General features: G+C 44.7%; 1 protein-coding gene across 2 annotated transcripts in view; it reads left to right on the top strand.

Annotated features, from left to right (window-relative positions):
* The window catches only part of DRC11 (dynein regulatory complex subunit 11), a 168,754-nt gene that overhangs the window by 35,465 nt on the left and 109,063 nt on the right, over positions 1 to 24,226 (top strand). For both annotated transcript variants that reach the window (XM_081241824.1, XM_081241825.1), the window contains one exon: positions 2,303 to 2,508. In XM_081241824.1, the coding sequence (XP_081097950.1) occupies positions 2,303 to 2,508 (206 nt within the window). The remainder of the gene's footprint in view (positions 1 to 2,302; positions 2,509 to 24,226) is intronic.

Genomic DNA, 24,226 nt, shown 5'->3' with positions numbered 1-24,226 from the left:
AAATAAAACATAAAAAACAAAATTCTAAAAGTAATAACCTTATGGAAATAAAAGAGGATTATCGAATCCAGAAATTAGAACAAAATGCCCCAAGAAAGGAGAATCAAAGAACAGTTGAAGTGCTGTTGAAGAGTTAAAATATAATAATGGTAACTTCAAAAAATAAAGTTGAAAGAAAAAATTAAGAAAATCTCCTAGAAAATAGCCAAATGACAAGGAGATGGATGAGGGATACATGTAAAGAACATTGCAGGAGTTCTGAGAAGAAAAGAACTAAGAAAACAGAGGAAGGAAATTGTAAAGGAACGGTAACCAAAAAAATCCTTGTAAGAAAAGGATATGGATTTTCAGATTTAAAATGGTCCCTGGCTTTAGTTAGCTTGTATCCATACCTTGGCTATTGTGAATAATGCTGCAGTGAACAGGGGGGTGCAGATATCTTTTTAAGATCTTGATTTCATTTCCTTTGGATATATACCCAGAAGTGGGATTGCTGGATCATATGGTAGTTCTATTTTTAATTTTTTGAGGAGCCTCCATAGTGTTTTCTATAGTGCCTGCACCAGTTTGCATTCCCTCCAACAGTGTACAAGGGTTTCAGTATCTCCACATCCATGCCCAACACTTGTCATCTTTTCTCTACTTGATACTAGCCATCCTTTGCTGAATCAGATTATAGTTTTTGGATTCTGGAAGAATATTTCCTCAGTTTTGTGTGCTATTCACAATGTAAGTGACACAGACATGACACACTTTTATGTTTATCTGCATTATTATTTTCTCTACCACTTTCTTAAGTCTATACAATCAAATCACAATAGTAAATCAAACCCTCATTTGTAGCATTTGCTAATTTCGATGGTGTAAGTATTCCTATAGCCAACCGCAAGCTGCTAACCTGAATGAACACAGGAAGATACGCACAAAAGTGACAGCATTATTAAAGTATTTTCACCTTAGAGATACAACAGACATAATGACATCAAGAGCATAGGTGACAATAAAATCCAGTAAAAATAATTATGAAGCAATGAGTTTTTGGTATTGGTAATTTGCGTTGTTAACATAATTTAATCCTAAATTTATATAATTTAGCATTTAAAAATAACTGTGCCTAACAGCAGGCTTGCAAAATTTCTGAAAATCTATCAACTGGATCTCGTGAGTCATTACAGGCTGGCTCCAGCACACCACTGAATTTGTCCTTAATTTGCTAACTTACCTGCGCTGAATCTCTGAACTCCTTAGAGCTCAGGATCTTTAGCTCATACCTGTGATTCCCATGTGTGTTCTTCTTCTCCAAGTCCCTTTTAGTTCTTTCCAACCAAACCCACAAGGTAGCACTTTTTTATAGATTATTTGATATGGTTCCCTACTCTAACGGACATTACTCTTATCCCGCCAACCTCATTTCTTTAGCGGTTCCAAAGAACAGGAATTATGTCTCAAAGTGACTTTGTATTTTCGGTTACCACAACCCTCCACATGTTGCTGGACCAGTGCTGAGCATTTGGTTGGCGTTCCATAGCCAGACGTTGTTGCCTTTCTGATCAGCAGATGTGGAGAGAGAACATTCTCACAATAAGATGTAATAGCGTGAATGTCTGGAGTCAGCTGAGAATTTCCTGCTCTGGAGGTCTTTAACAATAGAGGGGATGTTTTCAGAGTTGATTTTGGTGTCATTTTTCTTGAAATCAGAACACCCAAACTCTTTTCATCAATTCTTGCTTCATTTACTTTCTAATGCTATATTCTTTTCTCTCCCACTAACCAAGAAGGTTTGGAAAACTTTACCTTCTGCAACTTGAATAATTTTTTTTTTTTTTTTTTTTGGCGGTACGCGGGCGTCTCACTGCTGTGGCCTCTCCCGTTGCAGAGCACAGGCTCCGGACGCACAGGCTCAGCGGCCATGGCTCACGGGCCCAGCCGCTCCGCGGCATGTGGGGTCTTCCCGGACCGGGGCACGAACCCGTGTCCCCTGCATCGGCAGGCAGACTCTCAACGACTGCGCCACCAGGGAAGCCCCTTGAATGATTTTTTGAATGATTTACCGAATAAGCATTTTTTTAAGCTAATTACCAGTTTCTGGGAAATAGTACAGAGTGATCCCATACTTCCTCCCCATGGTTGTGAATTACTCCTTCAAGCTCTCCTGCAAGATCTGATTCTGTTGTTCTGTTTGTATTTCTTATGGGTCTTTGGTAGGACACCATTGAAGATACTGACATATTTCATTATTGTCTAATATTTTTCACTGCTCTGTAACCTTTATGATCTCAAACGTTTTGGCTTATATTTTCAGAACCCACCTCCTTTGTTTAATGAAGTCAGTGCTGCATTAATCCAGGCTGACAGGGTGACCCACCTGCGTGATAAGGTGCAGGTAAAGCATGAGGAGGAATACAGAGATGCCTTGGTTACAATCAAGGATGACTTGAAACTAATAGAAGGTCCCAACATCAAGGAGAACCTCCAAGATGAGATCCGGCGTTGGTTCATCGAATGCAGGTGAGTGTAGGACATCTATCCTGACAGTCTCTTCTGTGGTAGTTGATATTCTTGTGTGTTTTTAAGCACAGAAACATGTTGATATAGATTCATGTGGTTTTCTGGCTTCATTTTAGAAAAGTAGAATGTGAAGTCTAAGAGTTTAGGAACTAATTCTTATTTTAATGAAATTGCTTTTGTTCCTGATTTTTTTTTTAAATACAGTCTATATAATACCTCTGTAGCCACATGAAATTGAACATCCTGGGTGGATGACACAGCCCCAAGATGGTAGGCTTTCACAGGCCAGGTCTGTCTGAAATCCGAGGGGTCCGGCCACAAGCAATTCATGCTGCTCTTCCTTCTGGGATTTGACCCTAATTGTATGAGGCTCCACAGTCTCAGTTATGCTCCTTCTCTGTCATAATCCCTTGAAGCAGCTGCTGACTCTAGGACCTGATGCCTGGCCCCCAGGCCTCCCATGAAATGATGGGAAGGCAGCAGTTCTGGGGACAAGGCATTATGTAGATTAAGGCCTTCCTGTATTTATTAAGGGTCTTCTTTAATGCTCTTAAGTGAAATGTGAAGCAATTTAAAGCTTGTTTTCAAAAGATGGTTTTTGTTTACAAAAGATGTGCTCCTTTATTAGAGAAGTACAGTAGAACAAACACGTACAGAACACAGTACAAGTTTCCACACAGTAGAACAAACGCTTTGTAGGCAACCCAGTTGGAGCAGCTTTAAAATCTATTTCAAGAGGGGAAGGAAATAGAGCAGATTGTTGATCAGTCCCAGGGCCATGGAAGCAGACTCGCCACCTGTTTTCTTTGGTGGGTATTGTGCTGTACACATTAGGTTCAGAGACACTCAGATTCCAACTTTGATGAGCTCGTCAGGACCAGGGAATTTAATTTGTTGGCAATAGAAAACCAAACTCCTTCTCAAAACATTACATTAAAAGATGTTTATATCTGTGGTAGGCAGCCTCTCAAATGGCCTCCGCTGACCCCACCTCTTCCTCTGGTAATGTCCTCCCTTTGAGTGTGATGTAGACCTAGAACTTCACTTCTAAAGAAAAATATATGGGGAACTTCCCTGGTGGACCCGTGGTTAAGACTCTGCACTTCCACTGCAAGGGGCACAGGTTCAATCCCTGGTCGGGGAACTAAGGTCCCACATGCTGCGCAGCACAACCAAAAAAAGAAAAAAAGAATAAAAAGAATATGGCAGGGGACTTCCCTGGTAGTCCAGTGGTAAAGAATCCACCTTACAATGCAGGGGATGTGAGTTCGATACCTGGGCAGGGAACTAAGATGCCACATGCCGCGGGGCAACTAAGCCCACGCCACAACTAATGAGCTCACGCGCCTCAACTACAGAGCCCTTGCTCCCTGGAGCCCTCGCGCCACAACTAGAGAAGAGAAAACCTGCACACCACAACTAGAGAGAAGCCCAAGCACTGCAATGAAAGATCCCACGTGCTTCAATGAAGATCTCGCGTGCCGCAACCGAGACCCGACAGAGCCAAAAATAAATAAATAAATAATAAAAATAATTAAATCTTAAGAAAACAAATACGGCAAAGGCAGTGGGGTGGCACTGCCATCTTGCTTGCCTCTCGCCCCCTCACTTGCTTTCACCCCTGACTCTGAGAGGGGTCAGCTGCTGCCCAGCAGAGGGACCCCATGGAAGGAACGGAGGGAGGTTTCTGGTGACAGCCAGCAAGCAACTTGGGCCTCCTTCCAGCCTGAGAAGAGCTGAATCTTGTCCACAGCCACATGCGTGAACTGGAAGGGCATTCTCCCCAAGGGGAGCCTTCAGATGCGGCCGCAGCCCCAGCCAACACTGTGTGCAGCCTCGTGGGAGACCCCGAGGCAGAGATACCCACCTGAGCCACATCTAGTTCCCTACCCACAGAAACAGTGACACAATAAACGTGTTGTTTCGGTCACTAAGTGTGGGGGGGACTTAGCGTGCAGCAACAGATGTCTAACATACATCAGTTAGTTTACAATGATTCAGAAAAACTTGAACAGTCATAAGCTTCTCTTGTGTTAATTCCATGTGGGATTCTAACACGCTATCTCCTCGATAACACATAAATTTTATAATAAAGTTTCTTCAGGAATGTTTGATATAACAGTTACTTGCTTTTGATTGGAGAGTTCTGTCCTTTATTATATAAATAGGGCTTTTAAATAGTTACGATTTTTTAAACTTCAAAATTAATTTTGTGAACTTTTCTCTTTATATCGTATTTATCAGGGATATTTTATTGCCAAACGGGATATTTTAAATGAAAGGAATATTTTAAAATGAGAAATTGGACATTGTATTAATTCTATACTGAAACTGATAATAATAAAGAGATAGAGAAAAGATGCTAATAGGGAGGGAGGTATTTATATATGCATATATCCCCTCTTCACTTTATCAGCTTCCTCCTTTTAATTCTGGTGATGGCTTCATGGAGACATAAGATAGACATATACATGTGTGTGTGTGTGTATATATATGTATATATATATACACATACAGGCAGATAGATAGATATCTCAAACTTACCAAATTGTACACTTGAATATGAAAAGTTTATTATATATGACACATCCATAAAGCTGTTAGAAATAGATCAAAGATATTATATCAGCAGAGATGTTAGTGTTTGAGTTTTTTAAAGTAGCTTGGTTTTTTGTTATTCAAACACCAAAACCCAGTATTCCAATCACTAGCCTTGTTCTCAGACTACCCCGCTCCCCCCCACCGCCGCCAACCTCCCACTCACAGTATAAGAAAAACTTAATCAGTAACAATTACAGGTAACAATCTCTTCCAGCTTAAATAGTCTCTTTAAGGTTGACTGTCTATTTGGAGTAAATTTGCAGTCACTTCAGATGCCTCCCTATCATGAATGTCCCTGTTTTTCTTCCCTCTGTGGCATCTGACTGCAAAGGGAAATTACCAACCTTCACAGCGTCGGCTGGGGGCCAGGAGAGTGAGCAGCATCTGGGCTTGGGCTATGTCAGCGCCCTGGCTGGTTTCTGCAGGCGGGTGGTGTAGCCATCTGGTCCACGAGGAGAGACCAGTCCACCTGGTCTTTGGGGACCTCCTCCTGTGGTCTGTGGTTTCTGCCACGTGCCCTCACTCACTGGGCAGCTGCAATTCAGGCCTCTCACCTCCTGAACAGCCCTCATCCCGCTGGGATGCCGGTTCCTTCAGGACCCACATTCCCCAGGAGCGTACAGGGTGCCCTTCTCAGGCCATGGGGGACGGGCAGGATCTCTCACACCCTCCACCAGCAGGTCCCTTCCTCCTGGCTCCGTCCAACCCCATCACATGCTGCACACCCAGGAAGACAAGCACTGCCCAGATGGTCCCTGATGCTCTTCAGCCACTCCATGGTCTCTGCTGGGATCTCAACACTCATCCCCTCCTTGGCTGAGACCGCTGGAGGATGGGGCCCAAGACACAGATGGTATCCCCACTTGTCCACCTTCTCCTCCCTTCCCCCACCACCCTGCCTCACCAACTTCTTGTTCAAATCCATCCTCCGTATGAAACGCTCCCTGAGTGCTTCCCTGCAGTTCCTCTCCATCTCCTCCTTGAGCTCTGCCCGCGTCTTCCCCTTCCCTCTCCAGGCGATCTGCATAATCACAGAAACTGGAGCCTTGCTTCCTGAGAAATAGCTGTGCCGCCTTGGGCAAGTCGCTTAACCTCTCTGTGCTGTCAGTCTCCTCATCTGTGATAGGAGAACAAGACTCAAACCTATTTTGTGGGGTTGTTAAGATATGGGAGACTTCGACCCCAGTATGCAGACCATTATTATTCCTGCCATATTGTACACATCTGCTCATTCATATGCCCCTCCCCCAGATAAATGGCAAGCCCCGTGAGGACAGTGCCTGGTGCTGAGGAGAGAGTGGTGGATACAGTCCCCATCCAAGCAGTGGGTAGTGCAAGCCAGCAGGACTGCCCTTTTCCTTTCTTATCTAATTACATAATTGTGCCTGGAGGAAATATACTCAGGATGATTTTGTGCAATCATGGAACTTTAAGTAGAAAGGCATTGTTTCAAAAGAACTGTCTTCTGATTAAATCACCTTCATTTATAATTGAAACCTTCATTTTCATAGTTAATGAAGATGATATGCCCTGTGTTCATGAATTTTCCTTATCAGCAACTTTCCTCCCTTTTCTCAGGACATCAGAGAACAGAGGCCCACAACCATGTTTTCTACAAATGAAATACTTCTTTACTTTTAGATAGACTTTTATAATCCAATTTATTGTTAGGTGATATAACCAAGTTGAAAGCACTATGTACAATTATAACTCCAAATAAGCTAAAATGTATAAAATATACGTATACACACATATACACATATACAAAGGTATATTCACACATGCATTTAATTTATTAAATATATGTTTGCAGATGGATGGAAAATTTCTGGAAGGATACACTAGAAACTTTGTTAGCATGGCCACCTCTGGGGACAAGAGTCGTGATGTTACTTTTATCTCATATTCTCCTGTACGCTTAGAAGTCTTTCTTTCAATAAGTATTATTTTTATAATGAAAAAGCCTAGTTAAAAATATATTAGAAGAAAAAGAAAGGCAAGAACTTAATTTGGGATAATCCAAAGTAAACATTTGAAATGTTAAAACACCCTAATTTTTTTAGAAGTATATTGATGCAATACCTGCAGAACACTCCTGGAAATTCTTCTGATGAAAGAATAGGGTGCCTTGAGGCTGGCAGTAACTGTGGGTTACTCCCCCGTCTGAGGTGCTGGGAGGGTCATGGGAGACTCCTGATGGCCTCCTGGGAGCAGCCCCTCCCATTGGCTCTGGGCTTTCTTTGAAGTCGCAGCCCTCCTGGCCAGTCCCCTTGAGAACATTCCATCCTGCTATTACTGACTGATTGGAGGCTGAGTTAGGGCAGCTCCCATGGGTATATGCTGTGTGTAATTCACAGAGACGTAAAGATACCTCCTTTTGAAGTAATGTAAGGTTGAGGGCGGATTTATTTTCATAATTGGCTTACATTTATCTGATTGACTTTGATAAAATCCCTTTCCTTGCTTTTTTAAACCAAAGACAAATAAAAAGCAAATATTGTCTTTTGAAACATGAAACATGATCAGTCTTCAGGATAAATTCCAACAGGACATACAGTGACAAGTAAAAAATGACTAGAGGTTACAAATATAAACTCCCACAGTTTTGAATACTAATTCTTAGCTGATTTAATCAAGACTTGTAGTTGACAAAAGTTGCCCGGTATTTTATCAAATATTAGGATTTGTGGTTCAAGTTGATTTTTAAATTATTTTAAAGGAAGTCTTTTTTTTTCCACTGTTAAAACTAATACATGCTCATTGTAGAAAACTTACAAGACAGAGTTTCAAGAAGAAAATTTAAATTGTCTATAATTTTAGTAGACAGAGATAGCTACTGTAAAAATTTGGGGTAAATTGCTTTCCAGTATTTTTCTCTCATATATATATATATATATATATATTTTTTTTTGCGTCACGTGGGCCTCTCACTGTTGTGGCCTCTCCTGTTGTGGAGCACAGGCTCCGGACGCGCAGGCTCAGCGGCCATGGCTCACGGGCCCAGCCGCTCCGCGGCATGTGGGATCTTCCCGGACCGGGGCACGAACCTGCGTCCCCTGCATCGGCAGGCGGACTCTCAACCACTGCGCCACCAGGGAAGCCCTCATGTATATATTTTAATTACAGTTTTATGAATCCTTTTTCTAATTTTTAAAAATTTAACACTGGGTTTCCCTATGTCCGTAAAATATTTTGCCAAAAGATGTCTTTCATGATTGCTTAACGTTCTGTTGGATGGATGGACTACCTAATGAATCAATGATTATCTTTTTAATATTTTGTCAAATTGATAAGAGAACAGTGCTGTCCCTTAATTTGCATTTATTTTATTATTTGGAGGGGTTGAAAAATCTTTTGGACTTTTTGTCAATAGCATTTCTTCTGTGAACTGCCCTGTCATTTATATGCTTCCCTTTGTGATGTCTTTTTTCTTAAGTGACCTCTAAAACGTAGTATATATATAAAGTAGCTTAACCCTTGCACTAATTTGTGATTACTGCTGTAATGCATGACCACAAACTTGGTGGCTTAAACCAATAGAAATTTATTTTCTTCCGGTTCTGGAAGTCAGGAGTCTGAAATCACGGACTCAGCAGGACTGTGCTCCCTCTGAAAGCTCTAGGGGAGAGTCGGTTCTTCACATCTTCCGCTTCTGGAGGCCACCGACACTCCTTGGCTCGTGACTGCATCACTCCAATCTCTGCATATGGTCACTTGCCTCCTTCTCTTCTGTGTGTCCAATCTCTCTCTGTTCTTCTAAGACACTTAGGATTTCATTTAGGGCCCACCAGGATAATCTTATCCCAAGATTCTTTTTTTTTTTTTTTTTTTTTGCGGTACACGGGCCTCTCACCGCTGTGGCCTCTCCCGTCGCGGAGCACAGGCTCCAGACGCGCAGGCTCAGCGGCCATGGCTCACAGGCCCAGCCGCTCTGCGGCATGTGGGATCTTCCCGGACCGGGGCACGAACCCGCGTCCCCTGCATCGGCAGGCGGACTCTCAACCACTGCGCCACCAGGGAAGCCCCCAAGATTCTTAATCGCATCTCAAATATAGATATCTTTTTTCTTATAAACATTCAGAGACTCCAGGGATTAGGACCCAATATCTTTGGTGGCTGTTATTCAGCCTACCACAATCCTTAACAACCCCATGAGATAAGTACTCTTCTTTCTTTCATTCGTTGGCAGCATCCTAATGAAGGACAAAAGGAGAAGTTTGTAGTACTCTCGATCAGCACTGTCCAAACAGCCTCTTCCCCCATTTCCCTCGCGAGCATCAGAGCCACCTGAGTAGCTGTCAGCTCTGAAAACCGGGCCAAATCCAGGCCTTTGTGTCTTTGCAATTGGCCCTGTGTGGACCATTTCTCCCCACCTGCATTTTTTAACTGAGTTTCTTGAAACTGTGCCCGGAAACCTTCAATCTAGAGAGAAGTAAGACCCTCACATGGGGTGACAGCTCTAGGATTGGCCCTGTGGCAGTTCTCCTGGGATTTTAGCAGATTCCTTTTAATCCATGTAATCTTGAGGAATCTGGAAGTCATAGTAAATTACATAGCCTTATTCCATTTTTTAAGCCAACACACAGTCAGTCAGAGGTGATGGCTAAGAGGAAGAGCTCTGGGGGCTTGGGATGATCTTCGTCCTCAGCAGGGTGAGCCTGACTGCAAAATAAAATGCCAGTGCCTTTTAATCTTAAGGTGTGATGGCATCTATCATGCTCTCTAGAACAAACAAATACATTACAAATCACACCCATACACAGGAGGAGTGGTCTGAGGGCCAGGCTGCCTGGGTTCAAGTCCCAGCTCTCACAGACTGTGTGTCCTTGAACCAGTTGCTTAACCTCTCTGGGCCTCCATTTCCTCAACTTAAAATGAGGATATTCACAGTATCGACCTCATAGATAGGATAACATAGAATAATACATATAAAGCCCTTAGAGCAATGTGTGGCATATGATACAGCCTCAATAATTATTTTTAACATATAGGAAGGCCGGCACATTCTCAGACACACAGTTTGCAGTTTGGAAGAGTTGGCATAGCCATATTGCCCTGCGTTTTCACTCCTGGGTCTGGAGCCTTTATATTCACAGCCGTAAGCATCTTTTCAAGTGCTGCATCCTGATCTGCAGGAGAGACTGGCTGGGGATGGAGGCGGGGGAGGAAGGGCTGCCAGGGCTGGGGGTGGGGATAAAACTGAGGGATAATAACAGGGTAGGCAGACAAAAATTAGACAGGGTGGAATGTGCTCTTAGTCCCCACGGCGGGGGAGTCAGGACGTGACACGTCTACAGATCACCAGCGGACGTACATCCTTCTTGGAAGAGGCCTTGGAATGCTTTGTTAATGTTTTTGATTTTAAAAATTAAGATATAATTTAAATGCGGTAAAGTTCACCCTTCTGTGTACAGTTCTGCAGGTTAAGCTTTGTCATTTTAAGGTATGTGGACCTGGAGAGACCTACAGATTTGTCTCTCACCCGCACAGTTTATGCCAATTTAGGGCTCCAGGAGTTTACACTGGAGGGGGCTCAAGTATTATCCGCAAGTGGAGAGAATGGTGCACTCACCACCCAGGAGAGCTCCCAGACACGTGCAGAAATTTGCTGAGGATGGGGATGTGCTTGGAGCGAGGCGGAACGACAGAGTTTCCTATCAGCCTGGAAAAGTGTATGTCTCTTTTGGAAAAGACTTCCGGATCTCTCCCATCCAGCCTCCAATGCTGTCCCCCTGCCAGGACCTCCCGGGCCTGCACCAGCTTCCATCACTGTTCACTCCTTCTGAACTTGGTACCTGTCTACTGCTCCTCCAAGAGGGACCTCGCCAGGTGCTTCCATGGATGCTCTTCTGGGATCCTGAGGCTTAGAAAGGCTGAGTGCCTTACTCGGGGTTCATGGCCCATGAGAGGCCATTCATACTCCAGTCTCTTGATTCCAAAAGCCATGATGCTCCCACAATGGCAAATGTGTCTCCTTGTTCTGAGCATTCCAGCAACAGAAGGCTTGTCCTGTGTGTCTTGGACTCCGTGGTCATTTCATAGGAAAAGATGGCAGTTGCCCAAGGCCGAGTTGCTCACTAGGTACCACCTGGAAACCAGGAGCTTCTCTTGTTCCTGACTCCTTCTCTCTCCCTGCTTCAGAGCCTCTTCCTGCAGAGTGAGGTGATGGTCTGTGTGGGTAAAAGGGAGAAGGACAGGGCTTCCCTGGTGGCGCAGTGGTTGAGAGTCCGCCTGCCGATGCAGGGGACGCGGGTTCGTGCCCCGGTCCGGGAGGATCCCACATGCCGCGGAGCAGCTGGGCCCGTGAGCCATGGCCGCTGAGCCTGCGCTTCCGGAGCCTGTGCTCCGCAACGGGAGAGACCACAGCAGTGAGAGGCCTGTGTAACGCAAAAAAAAAAAAAAAAGGGGGAGAAAGACAAAGAGGAATCGTGGGATTTGAGAAAACTGGCTGACTCCAATTATTTTACAGGTGACAAAAGGGACTCAGAGGGGTCAGGTAACTTGGCTAAAAACTTGGGTCGCTACGGGCAGAACTAAACCCAGGGTGGGCAGAGGCTTTCTGAAGGCTGATCATTGTGTAAAACGAGATTGGTTCTCAGGGGAAGGTTCAGAATTGTTCCGAGGGCTTTTAAGGACATCGGAAAGAAACCACTAGAATGTTCACGGTAGATATCTTCCCGGGACTGGGACCACGGTTCTGTTTGTTCTTTTCCTTCGTATTCCAAATTTTCTACATTGAGCATGAGTTACTTTCAGAAAGAAAAAAGAAACTTCAGGAGGACAGTGGGAAAGGGATGGCCAGGGGAGGTGATTAGGGGTCGTTATTTTGAATTCCTTGCGTAATTATATTTTCAGTGAATTCTCAAAAGCAGCTGTGGTCTGTGGAGGAGGTGTGAACACATGTGGATTACTCCTATGAGAAGGTGAATAGCTTTTTTCTTTCTGCCATTTGCTTTGGTGGAAAATATATTAGGTTGAATGGAGGACATAAGGAGAGGCGGGTGAGAAATCAAGGTTATTCACAGAGGCCTTGGGGACAGGTGCACACCTGCGTGAAATCACGTATTTTGCTGTCCGTCGTCACAGTAAATCAAACTAAGAACACCCAGCAGCTACAGGCCCTCTGGGCTTATCCAGGCACCACGTCACGACGAAAGACAGGCCCTGAGGCTCTTTTGCAAATGCAGTGGCCAGACTCTCTCTCTATGGTCCATGGTCATATCCCTGGCTCCCAAGGTCCCCCCACCCCCACTGAGCCTCTGTCTTTCCCTCTAGATTGCAAGCCTTTGCGGGGACAGGGCAGCGATGTCTTCTTTGGTTTTCTTCAAACCCAGCAGAGTGCCTGAGATTCAGAAGATGTAATACGTGTGCTGAGCTGAGCTGAGGTCACGGGCAGAGAAGAGCTGAAGGTCCAGCGAGATACTGTAATTAACGCTGGGCCAGACTGCAGTGCCTCTCAGGCTGGTGCATGCTTCAAAAGCAGCTGGACAGCCTGTCAAAACGGGTTTGGCCCCCCACCCCCGAAGTTCTGATTCAGTAGGCCTTGGGTGGGAACTAAGAGTCTGCATTTCTCTTTCTGTGTAATTACTTCCCATTCTTTTACGGATTTATTATTGTGCGTGTGATAAGAACACTTAACATAAGATCTACCCTCCTAGCAAACGTTTAAGTGTGCAGTGCAGTATTGTTAACTATAGGCTCTATGCTATACACTAGATCTCTAGAACTTACCCCTCTTGTATAACAGAAAGGTTGCACCATTTGACTAATACCTTCCTGGTTCCCCCTCCCCCCAGCCCCTGGCAACCACTGTTCTACTCTCTGCTTCTCTGAATTGGACTACTTTAGATTTCTCATATAAGCGACGTCATGTAATATTTGTCCTTCTGTGTGTGACTCACTTCACTTAGCACAGTGTCCTCAAGATTCATCCATGTTGTCATCTATGGCAGGATCTCCTTCTTTTTGTGGCTGGATAATACTCCATCACATGTATGTACCACATTTTCCTTATCCATATATGTGTCCACGAATTTTTGATTTGACTCCATATCTTGGCTCTCATGAATAATGCCGCAGCGAACAAGGATGTGTGTAAAGAGAAAAACATTTCCTCCTGTGTGTGTGTCCTTTACTCACCCACTACATCCACGCTGTCTTCTGACACCACGTGTGTGTGGGTTGTCCACACATCAAGCAACTCTCTGCAACACCAGCTGGGTGTCCCACAGTTCAGTGGAGTTCTGACACTCCCTGGAGAGAGCCTCAGACCCCCCAAGTTAAGGGCTCAGTCCCACAAAACTGCTTCCCCCAACATCAGATGTCAGTGTCAAATCCCAGGTTGTCCCCTGTGCAGCTGACCAATTGGCTATAAATCGGGGTTCCCACGACTCCCCGCTTGGATCCCATAATTTGCTAAAATAGCTTATGGAACTCAGGGAAACACTTACTTACATTTACTTACTGATTATAAAGGGAAATGGTAAAGGATACAGATGAACATCCAGATAGAAGAGATGCACAGGGCAAGGTGTTGGGGGGAGGGGCATGGAGCTTCCATGCTCCAGGCACCACCCTCCCAGCTCCGCCACGTGTTCACCTACCCAGAAGGTCTCTGAACCCCATACTTCGGGAACTTTTATGGAGGCTTCATCACGTAGGCGTGATCGATCATAAACTCAATTTGCATTCCTCCGCCCTTCCTGGACAGTAGAGGGTGGGGCTAAATGTCTCAGCTTCTAATCATGGCTTGTCCCCGCCCCAGGAACCCACCCAGCATCACCTCATTAAAACAGAACTCTCTCCTGTCACGGAAGTCCCAAGGGATGTAGGAGCTCTGTGCCAGCAGCCAGAGGCAGAGACCCATCGATACCTCTTCTGTTATTTCACAGTGGACGTGTCACTCTTTGAGATCCCAGTTTCATGTCCTTTGGATATATACCCAGAAGTGGGATTGCTCGATCACATGGTAACTCTATTTTTAATTTTTTAAGGAACCTCTCATACTGTTTTCCATAATGACTGAACCAGTTTACATTCTCACCGACAGTGTTCAAGGGTTCCCTTTTCTCCACATTCTCCTCAACACTTATCTTTCCTCTTCTGATAACAGCCATCCGAACAGGTGTGAGGTGACATTTCATTGTTATTTCAATGTACATTTCCCTGATGATTAGTGATGTTGAGCATCTTTTCATGTACCTGTTGGCCATTTGTATGTCTTCTTTGAGAAATATTTATTCACTTCCTTTGCCCATTTTTAAGCCAGGTTATTTGGGGGTCTTCTGCTATCAAGTTGGAGGAGATCTTTATATATTTTGGATATTAGTCCCTTATCACCTGTATGCTTTGTGAATCCTTTCTCCCATTCTGTAGGCTGCCTTTTCGTTTTGTTGATGGTTTCCTTTGCTGCACACAAGTTTTTAGTTTGGTGTGCTTCCACCTGTCTGTTTTTGCTTTGGTTGCCTGTGTTTTTGGTATCGAATTTCTAACACGCTCCTGGGAGATGCTAAGAGTCCTGGTCCTGGGATTATACTTTGAGTAGCCTTGGGCTAGAGGCACTGCCACCCTCTGCACGCCTTCCAGGGAGGTGGGAAGGTGTAGGAAATCACCTTAAGGAGCGTCAGAAAACCACTGAAAAATTAAAACCAGTATTATCCTGGGGATGAGAAAGCCTCCAGATCTACTGACTCTCTGCTGAAGCCACTGGCAGCCGCCTCCGTCATAGGTACTCGATACGCTGCAAGGCAAGACAAACTGCTCTTTGGATATGGAGCCTTTGGGTTTGTTTCAGCAGGCTCTTAATTTTTGTGTCGTATGGTGACATATGTCAACACACGTGTTGCGTCAGACAAATTATCATGCCTGTATGTTTCATAAATAGGTGCTTGTCACGTGATAGAATTAAGGTCAGAGGATCTTCAGAATTAACCTGTATACTCTAAAGCTTCCCTTTTCTGTAATTCACTCTGTTGCTGTTTATGAAAGGTTAATTTTGAAAGTAATGCATAGGAAATGAGTTTAAAATGTAAACATTTGTAAAGCTTCATCTCCTAAACTTTCTGGACTCTTGAGTTAGGAAGGACAGTGACTCACTCCTTTAAATGAGGAAGAGTCTATGGATGAATGATGTCTGGGGTTTAGAACTACAGGTGCATGAACAGAAATGGACGGCCGTCTACTTAAATGGAAAATTCTCTCCATTCCTTCCTCAAGTGATTTGTTCTTGCTTGGGTATGAATTTTTCTATACAGATAAATATTTCAGACAAAAGGTGAAAATAAAGCATATGTATCATTTTCTCAACAAAAGAGTAACCAAAGTGTAAATAATCAGTTACATCATCTTTAGTATATTGTTCCTTTTAATAAAAAAAAAAGTGAGCGCAGAGCAGGGAGGTTCCTGTAGGATTCAAGCATGAGCAACGATAATACTTTGCAATCAACAAGGAAGCTTCCGGGCTTCCCTGGTGGCGCAGTGGTTGAGAGTTCGCCTGCCGATGCACGGGACACGGGTTCGTGTCCCGGTCCGGGAAGATCCCACATGCCGCAGAGCGGCTGGGCCCGTGAGCCATGGCCACTGAGCCCTGCGCATCCGGAGCCTGTGCTCCGCAACGGGAGAGGCCACAACAGTGAGAGGCCCGCGTACCACAAAAAAAAAGAAAAAAAAAAAAAAGAAGGAAGCTTCCTTCTGGAGTAGTAACTGCTAATCATAGTCCGCTAATAAGTAGAATCATCAATGAATAAATCAGATTTCGTAATGTGCCACTGAGAAATCGCCTTGCTTTGCACACGACTTTTTCCACCTCTCCTTTGAGAGATGGCAAACCCCTCAGTTTCCCAACGAGGGCCATGGTAATTAAGTCCATGTGTAGCCAATTGCCTTTATTGAGTGTAAGTGAATTTATAGGCAGCAAGTGACACTTTTGGAGGCTTCTGTGCGGTGGCACAAGCTGCTTTCTGTAGAACGCAGGAGAAATTTATGAGCCTGCTGACATGAAGGGAGGTAGTTGGATGACTTGGGGGGGACCGGCCGGAAACCCCTCCATCCATATATTTTTCATACTTGGTGAAACACAGATAAATCTCTGCCCTGGACGTCTGAAACGGTGGGACCGCTGAAGCTCAGTGTCAGAGCTCAGGGGAAAAATTTATCATTTTAGTGGTTCTGCTTTCTAAATCACTGCAGACTCTAGAGCTGGTCCTTTTCACATTTGTGAAAGAATTTTTGACAATATGCATAAATTTTTAATCAGCTCTAACTTTACCAGATGTTCTGTGCCTCACATTTGCTAACTGAAACATAGAAGGCATGGGTGTTTTTCTCTTCAGGCTCCCTCAAATAAAAGAATATAAAGGCAGGTAGGTCTGTTGGAGGTGATTTTTATAAGAAAGTAACATTAATCATTGAATATTCTGTAAGAAATTAACATTGCCCTTCCCCCATTAACATTGTCATATATGAATTATAGCTTCTAGAGCTGAATGGAACTTTAGAAATTGTCTGATAGACACACATTACTTACTTTTTAATAACGAATGAATAAACCTAGTTCAACAGCATCATTTGGAGGAGAGGGAAACCTACCAGCCTCCCACAGTGATGGAGCGATTTGCTCAAATCACACCTCTGGTTAGTGGGAGCAGCCCGCTTTTTTATTTTTATTTTTTTAATTTTTTTGATGCGGACCATTTTTAAAGTCTTTATTGAATTTGTTACAGTATTGCTTCTCTTTCATGTTTTTGGGGGTTTTTGTGTTGTTTTTTTTCTTTTTGGCCGCGAGGCATGTGGGATCCTAGCTCTCGACCAGGGATCAAAGCCACACCCCCTGCATTGGAAGGCAAAGACTTAACCACGGGACCACCAGGGAAGTTCCTAGAGCTTTATTATTGGAACCTAAACCACCCGTGTGCCTTCCTTGGCCGTCGGGTCTCTGCCTGTGTAAAGTGCCAGGCAGGGGAGTGGAGCCTGCAGGTTCTCTAGTTGCTCCAAGCTTGGTTCTGCTGGGGCAGCCGGTGAAACTTGCTAAGCTTCAGTTTTCTCACCTGAAAAATGTTGATGGCAAAAATAGCACCCACCTCACAGGGCTGTTGGGAGGATTAAAGGAGACCATGATATTAAGTTCTGAGCGCATAGTGCTTAAAAAGGAATATATTACCATGGAAGATTCTTTGCAAATCATTTCAGTGTGGTCACTAGATCAGGTTATCCAGAAATAACATTGCATTTTAAAAATAAAGATCCAAGGTCATCTCATTTAAGCCATTCAGTTTATAGGAGAGAACCAGCAGCCAATATAGAACGGAATCTGCCCAGTGGGGCCCTAGGACCTCGCCCTTTCTAGCTGGACAGGCCATTTGACTCGAAGGAGCTGCTGCTGCTCACGAAATCATCAGCTTTGTCCAACAAATCCCCTGTCTTGAGGCTGATTTTGGTTACGTGATATAAATGACAGTCCAGTAATCTGAAAAGAGAGGAGAAAAATCCTCGGACACAAAATATACCCAAATGCGTTGCTGGCCCCTCCTCTTAACAGCCGGAGGCCCAGGGCCTAGACCCTGCCTCCCTCTGTTCCCCGCCCTTCCCGGTGTCCATGGTAACCTCATCCAGTCTCACACTGTTCCACTCCATCCCTGTTTGGTTGACTCCCAGATGCAAATCCCCAGCCCGGAGCGCTCGCTCTCCTAAACTCCAGACGTGGGGATCCCACTGCCTACTCAGTATCCCCACAGAGATGCACTTGGCGGGGCGGCATCTCAGGCTCCACACATCCAGAAGTGCACTGGCATCTTAACCTCCCAAACTTGCCCCACACAGCCTCCCACCGCAGCAGATGTGAAACCACCCGTCCAGTCTCTTACCGTCACCCCGACTCTTCATGTTCTCTCAGCCCAGCCTGCAGTCAGCCAGAAAATCCCATTGGCTCTACCTTCCATACATGCCCCAGGCCCACCGACCTCTCAGGCCTCTGACTTTACCACCACCTGAGGTCTGAGCTGCATCAGCCCCAGCCTGATGAACCCACCTCCCCGCAACCACCCAGGCTCCCCAAAATCTGTTTTCAGGATGAGGACAGTGTATTCACCACCTATTGCTGCGCACGTAACAGTCATCACTAAGACTTACAAACTTAGTGACTTAAAAACCACACCCACTGCAGCTCCCACAGTGTCTGTGGGTCAGGAGTCTGGGCTTAGCTGTATCCTCTGCTCAGGGTCTCACAAGGCTGCGGTCAAGGTCTCATCTGCTTCCACGCTCTCCTGGCTGTGGGCAGGGGGGGTCGGCCCCTGTGGGCCTCGGTTCTTTGCTGTTGGCTGGAGGCCGCCCCCGGCTCCTTGCCAGGTGGGCCTCTCACCATGGCAGCTTGCTTCACTGAAGCCAGCAAGAGAGAGAGTCTGGGAGAGAGGTGGGAATTACAGCCGTGGAGAACCATCGGGGAAGTGACATCCTGTCCTCATGCTTGCTGTGTTCTATTGGCTACAAGCCAGTCCTGGGTCCCAGCCCCACTCAAAAGGAAGGAGAGACACAAAGGTGTGGACACCAAGACACAGAGAACTCAGGGGCTGCCTCAGAGTCTGTGGACACAGAGAGGAAGAATCATCCTTCAAAAACCTAAGGCAGGTCTTGACCCTGCCTTAAAAAGTGGCTCCCTTTCCTCTCCAGAAAGGCAAGTTCGGGCTCGGTGTCCTGTGGCCACTGACAGTCCTGGCTTTTCTTGGGGCAGCCCAGGGGCACCTCCTTCTTGGAGCATCGCCGTGACCAGGCCCCAGGAGCCTCCTCCACAGGGATTCTAGTGCCTGGGAGATATGCTTCCACAGTTTCTGCTCCCAAAACTGTCCCCAGTGCATGTTTTGTTGTTTCCTCTAATGAAATCTGGGAGAAGGGAAATTAGAGGCTTCCACTTACGTTACTGAATCCCCATTCTGCAGGATAGAAAATTATGTGTCACGATTATTTTTCTCGATTCATTTCCAACTTGTTTGTGTTTTGATTTTTCTGACTCACTTGTTCTTTCAGATAGGACTTCTAGGTTTCCAAGTCATTCAAAATTAGACACAAATGTTTATTCCTAGGAATATAAATAGTTCAGTGGTAGGAGAATGCAATAGTATGTACATCAGGGAAAACAATATTATCATTTCAGGTCATGCAAAAAAAATTATTTGATGAAATGGAACGCCCACTTCTTATTGTAAAAATTTAAAAACAAAGACAAGGGTTAATTCTTAGCATAATAAAATGTAAGCTGAATAAAAACAAGGATTTTTTAAATCTTCTATTTACTGCTTTTTCCCTGTGCCTAGTATGGTGTCTGGCACGTAGTTCTAAATGAGTGAATGAATGAATGAAACATCAAGTATTCTTTAAAACAAAAGAGAGCTGTACACTTAATGAGGAAACACTATAGGTCGTCCCACAAAAGGAAAGGAAAATATAGATGACTTTGTCCCCTAATAATTAGTACCATAATATAAATTATTATCAATATAATGACATGAAAAGGAAACAATATTTTTTTAAATGTAGCAAAATGTATGTTTTAAAAATCAACCACAGACTAAGTATGAAAGAGAAGTATGTGAAAGTTTAAGAGGTCTATAAATGTTGGGCTTCCCTGGTGGTGCAGTGGTTGAGGGTCCGCCTGCTGATGCAGGGGACACGGGTTCGTGCCCCGGTCCGGGAAGATCCCACATGCTGTGGAGTGGCTGGGCCCGTGAGGCATGGCCGCTGAGCCTGTGCGTCCGGAGCCTGTGCTCCTCAACGGGAGAGGCCACAGCAGTGAGAGGCCCGCGTACAGCAAAAAAAAAAAAAAAAGTCTATAAATGTTAAAAGGAAGAAATTTTAAAGGACTTGAATAAATGGTGAGACGTGCCATGTTTCTGGTTAAACAGAAAGATGACATGATTGCTCTGGGTAATTTATAGAGAGGACACAATTTCAATTAAAGTCCCAACAGGATGATTTATTGAACTTGAAAACATAATTATTAAAGTCATTAGGATTATAATAAGAAAATAAGAACCATAAGGAAGAACAAATGACACTTTATTTTCAAGAATATTATAAAGAAAAATAAGGTATTGATATAAATGCATTACACTAATATAAAAGCACAAGCATAAATCAGTGAAACAAAGTAGAGAGCCCAGGAACTGACAAACATAAATGGAAATAAATAGCATATGATAAATTAAGTTTAAAAAGTAATAAGAATGGAAAAAATATACTTGCAATAACTAGATTGCCTTAATTGCTAAAGCCAACAAGCAGTCGAAAGCTGAATGGAGAACTTAACTTCCCTAGAGAAAGGTCACAATTTTCTAACTATGGAAACGAAAATGTTTTCTGCTGGCTATAAAACTTACAAGGTCTTTATAATAATCAACCCTAAAATAAGACAAAAAAGGAGTCCAACAAAAATAAAAGTTATTTTCTATTGGACATTATTTTACCTTACCACTTTATTTAATTACAAACATGATTTCTATCTGTCATAGCAAGGAAAGCAATACTGAAATATGTACAGAAAAAAATGAATGGTCTCCTCCCTCCAGGCCCCATCTCGGAGCTAATCCAGGTGCACAGTGCACGCGTTCCTCCTGCACCTGCGAACATAAACACAGGCACACAAGGCTCTCCTGTCCCCTTTTCTCTTGATAACCCAGGCCACTCCCCAGCCCAGTCTATCCCCTTAATATTCTATCTTTAACATCCCCTCTGTCCACATAGAGCAGACTAGTCTTTATGAGAATTGAATTTATTCATCCACCTAAGTATTTATTAAGTGCTGGTGGTGAAAAGGTAAAGAGGAACAGGTGAAGTCTAGTCCTGATGCTGGATTCCACAGTGGGGCTTTACCATAATGACATAAGCATTCCCCATTGGGTGATTATTTGCAGTTTCTTATTACAGTTTTTATTTTTTACAGCTTTTGCTAGTACACATTGTGCATCACAAAATATCTGCTTTTACTTCAGTAAGGATTCCCAATGGTGGAATTGTTGGGTTAAAAGTTGTGTACGTGTGAAAGGTATATAACACAAACTTGATAGCTAAAGAATTAAGGAATCCATTGTCTAAGGGTTTATGCAAAGCCAGTAAGTGACTTTGATTAGTAGAGACATCCTGGGCTGCTTTTTTTTTTGCGGTACGCGGGCCTTTCACCGTTGCGGCCTCTCCCGTTGCGGAGCACAGGCTCCGGACGCGCAGGCTCAGCGGCCACGGCTCACGGGCCCAGCCGCTCCGCGGCATGTGGGATCCTCCCGGACCGGGACACAAACCTGTGTCCCCTGCATCGGCAGGCGGACTCTCAACCACTGCGCCACCAGGGAAGCCCCATCGTGGGCTTCTAGGCAGAATCCCAAGGTTAGAGTTGAGGCACTTCTGTAAGGAACAATTTGCCTTTGGAAAAGTCACTTAAACTCTCGGATTTTCCAACTTCTTCCTTTGCAAAATAGACAAAAGTGCTTATCTCACAGAATTTCTGTAAGGATGAAATGAGAAACAATTTGTGAAAGGCGTGTGTGAAAACACTTTGTAAACCTGCACGCAACAAACACACAGTCGCCGATCATTTCTGCTAAATAAGTGGGTCCAAGAGGTAAGGAGACAGTTACACAAATGCACATGCACATAGCAGGTAGCAAAGTGCCAACCTCAGTAGCAGCTAAAGAAATGCAAATTCAAATTGGGCTTCCATTCCCAAAACCCGTAAAGACATCTGAGGAAGAGGAAAGCCAATGTGTTGGTGTGATAGGTGAAACAGACTGCAGGGGGCACTCAGAGCTGCCTGGTGGGTTTGTGTTTGAGTTCTGTTCTTTCCAGGAAGCGACCAGGGCTTTTCTCTGTGTGCTTCCATCATGGGCGCCCCCTCCCCACCCCCGGCCCCAGAATAATTGGCTGGGACAGGGGGTTGTAGTTATACCGAATTTTAATTCTTCCCGTTTAAAATAATGAGCCATCAGCATCCTGCCCAGAGCGTCCTGACTTTCAAGAACAGGTTGCTGCTGTTAGGAGATGCCTATGAGGTGTGAACTAAGGTCACCTGAATTGATGTGAGTTTTGACGCTTGGACGGGCCAGGCTGGCACCTCGGTGTCTCGAGTGCTCCGCCGCAGAGCCCAGGCACCTGCCTCCAGACCGTGAAGCCATTTCTCAGGCACGAAAAGGAAATGGCAACAGCGTTGCCTGAGTCACGCAGATGCCGGACAAACGCTACTTGTACAAGATAAAATGTGGGCTACTTCCCACCTCCCTGTGTGAGATTAGGGAGGGGGCAGGTCTGTTTGCCCCTGGCCCCGGACAGAGTGGAGACAGGCTTCCACAGTGCCTCAGGCAGGAGTTCTTCACTTAGGCTACAAGATGTGCAGGACGCATATCATATCTGCAGGGCCAAAGACAGATTGAAAGCCCAGTCATGGACCAAGGGTTTGGCTGGAGGTTTGGACCAAGGGTTTGGATAGGGGTTTGGGGAGGAAATTAGGTGGGGACAGTTTGGGATTAGACGATGGGATGGCTGGGAGTTCAGAGTCATTGCTTTATACACGTGAACCCTGCCTGGAAGCTCCTTTAGGGGAGAGACAGTGCAGGTCCCACTTAAGAGCCGAAGACTTGGAGGCCGTTATCCTAGATAACTTTGATCATAAAATGTGGATGGGATGCTTTCTGAGTCAGTAACTAAGACTGGTATCAAGAGAAGAAGCTGGGGGCTTTCCTGGTGGCGCAGTGGTTGAGAGTCTGCCTGCCGACGCAGGGGACGCGGGTTCGTGCCCCGGTCCAGGAGGATCCCACATGCCGTGGAGCGGCTGGGCCCGTGAGCCATGGCCGCTGAGCCTGCGCGTCCGGAGCCTGTGCTCCGCAACGGGAGAGGCCACAGCAGTGAGAGGCCTGCGTACCACAAAAAAAAAAAAGAGAGAGAGAGAGAGAAGAAGCTGGAAGAAATGTCGGATTACTAGAGCTTTCCAACCCTGGAGCAACTGCCACGTGCCATCACTTAGAGGGCTAATTCTCTGGTGGGGAGGGGGGCTTGGTGGCTTCTCAGCTTCTTTCCTTTGTAAGTTTCCAGGGGAGATCCGAATTTAGTGGTAGGGAGGTGTCACTTGTTTTTGAAAAATATTCAACAATCTCTAGTTTGTTGATAAATCTAAAGTTTGATAAATAATATATTTCATATTCAGCATTCCTATTCAAATTTTCCTAAATACTTTTTATTTTACTTTATTTTATTTTTTAACTGACAAAGCAAAAGACTTTAATGGGAAGGGGTGCCCGGGTGGAGAGCAGCAAGGTAAGGGAACCCAGGAGAACTGCTCTTCCTAAGTACTTTTTAGGGAATGGATTTAATGAATACCTGGAAGTTTATCTTTTGGAAATTATACTTAATACTAAGTAAATATTGTTCCAAAAAGTTGAATTCTTGCTTTTAGAGGAAAATGTAATCCCCATGAGACGTGCCAGCATGTGCTTAATGGAGACTAAATGGGGAGTAGGGGTGCAGAAATATCTGGTAAGTCCTGTCTTGCCAAGTTCCAGATCCCTTTCTCAAACCTTGTGTTCTTGGGTGGTTTTCACCTTTCTCGTTTCTCCTGTTCTGTAGATGTGGGTGAAATGTATAGAGTTCAGGTGATTTTTCATGCAGCCATGTGATGAGATCCATTTTCTGCATCACTTGGTCCATCCGATGGTTTGGATGCCCATTTGAAGAACCTGCTTTGGCCTTGCCTATTGCAGCAATTGGAGGGCAAATGGAAATTAGTTGGTGGCGGGTGGGGGGAGGGCGCGGCACAGGGGGGAAGATACTAGCACACGCCTGCACGTTAACTCTGAAAATCAGCCAGACGATGAAAGGTCAAAGGTAATCAAATGCCTGTGGAATTCAGATTCAAGCTATAATTGAGGGAAAGCTGTGACTGAAATAATCACCATGTACCACGTCAGGATCTTTTACCATGTAATGATTTTGCAGAGGATTTTGTGTTAACATTTCCTTTAAGTAGAAAAGAATTCCCGCGTCCATGCAAGTACTTTCCAGACTACAGAGAGAAACCGGGGTAATCATCCAGAAACAACTTAACATCCCCTCTCTTCTCCATCCCAAATGCACATCCCTCAGCAAGACC

The sequence above is a fragment of the Mesoplodon bidens genome (assembly GCF_964165515.1).
Source record: "Mesoplodon bidens genome assembly, chromosome: 8".
Lineage (NCBI taxonomy): Eukaryota > Metazoa > Chordata > Mammalia > Artiodactyla > Ziphiidae > Mesoplodon > Mesoplodon bidens.
The sequence above is the reverse complement of the archived record's forward strand: the minus strand, read 5'-3'. Positions and strand labels throughout refer to the sequence as shown.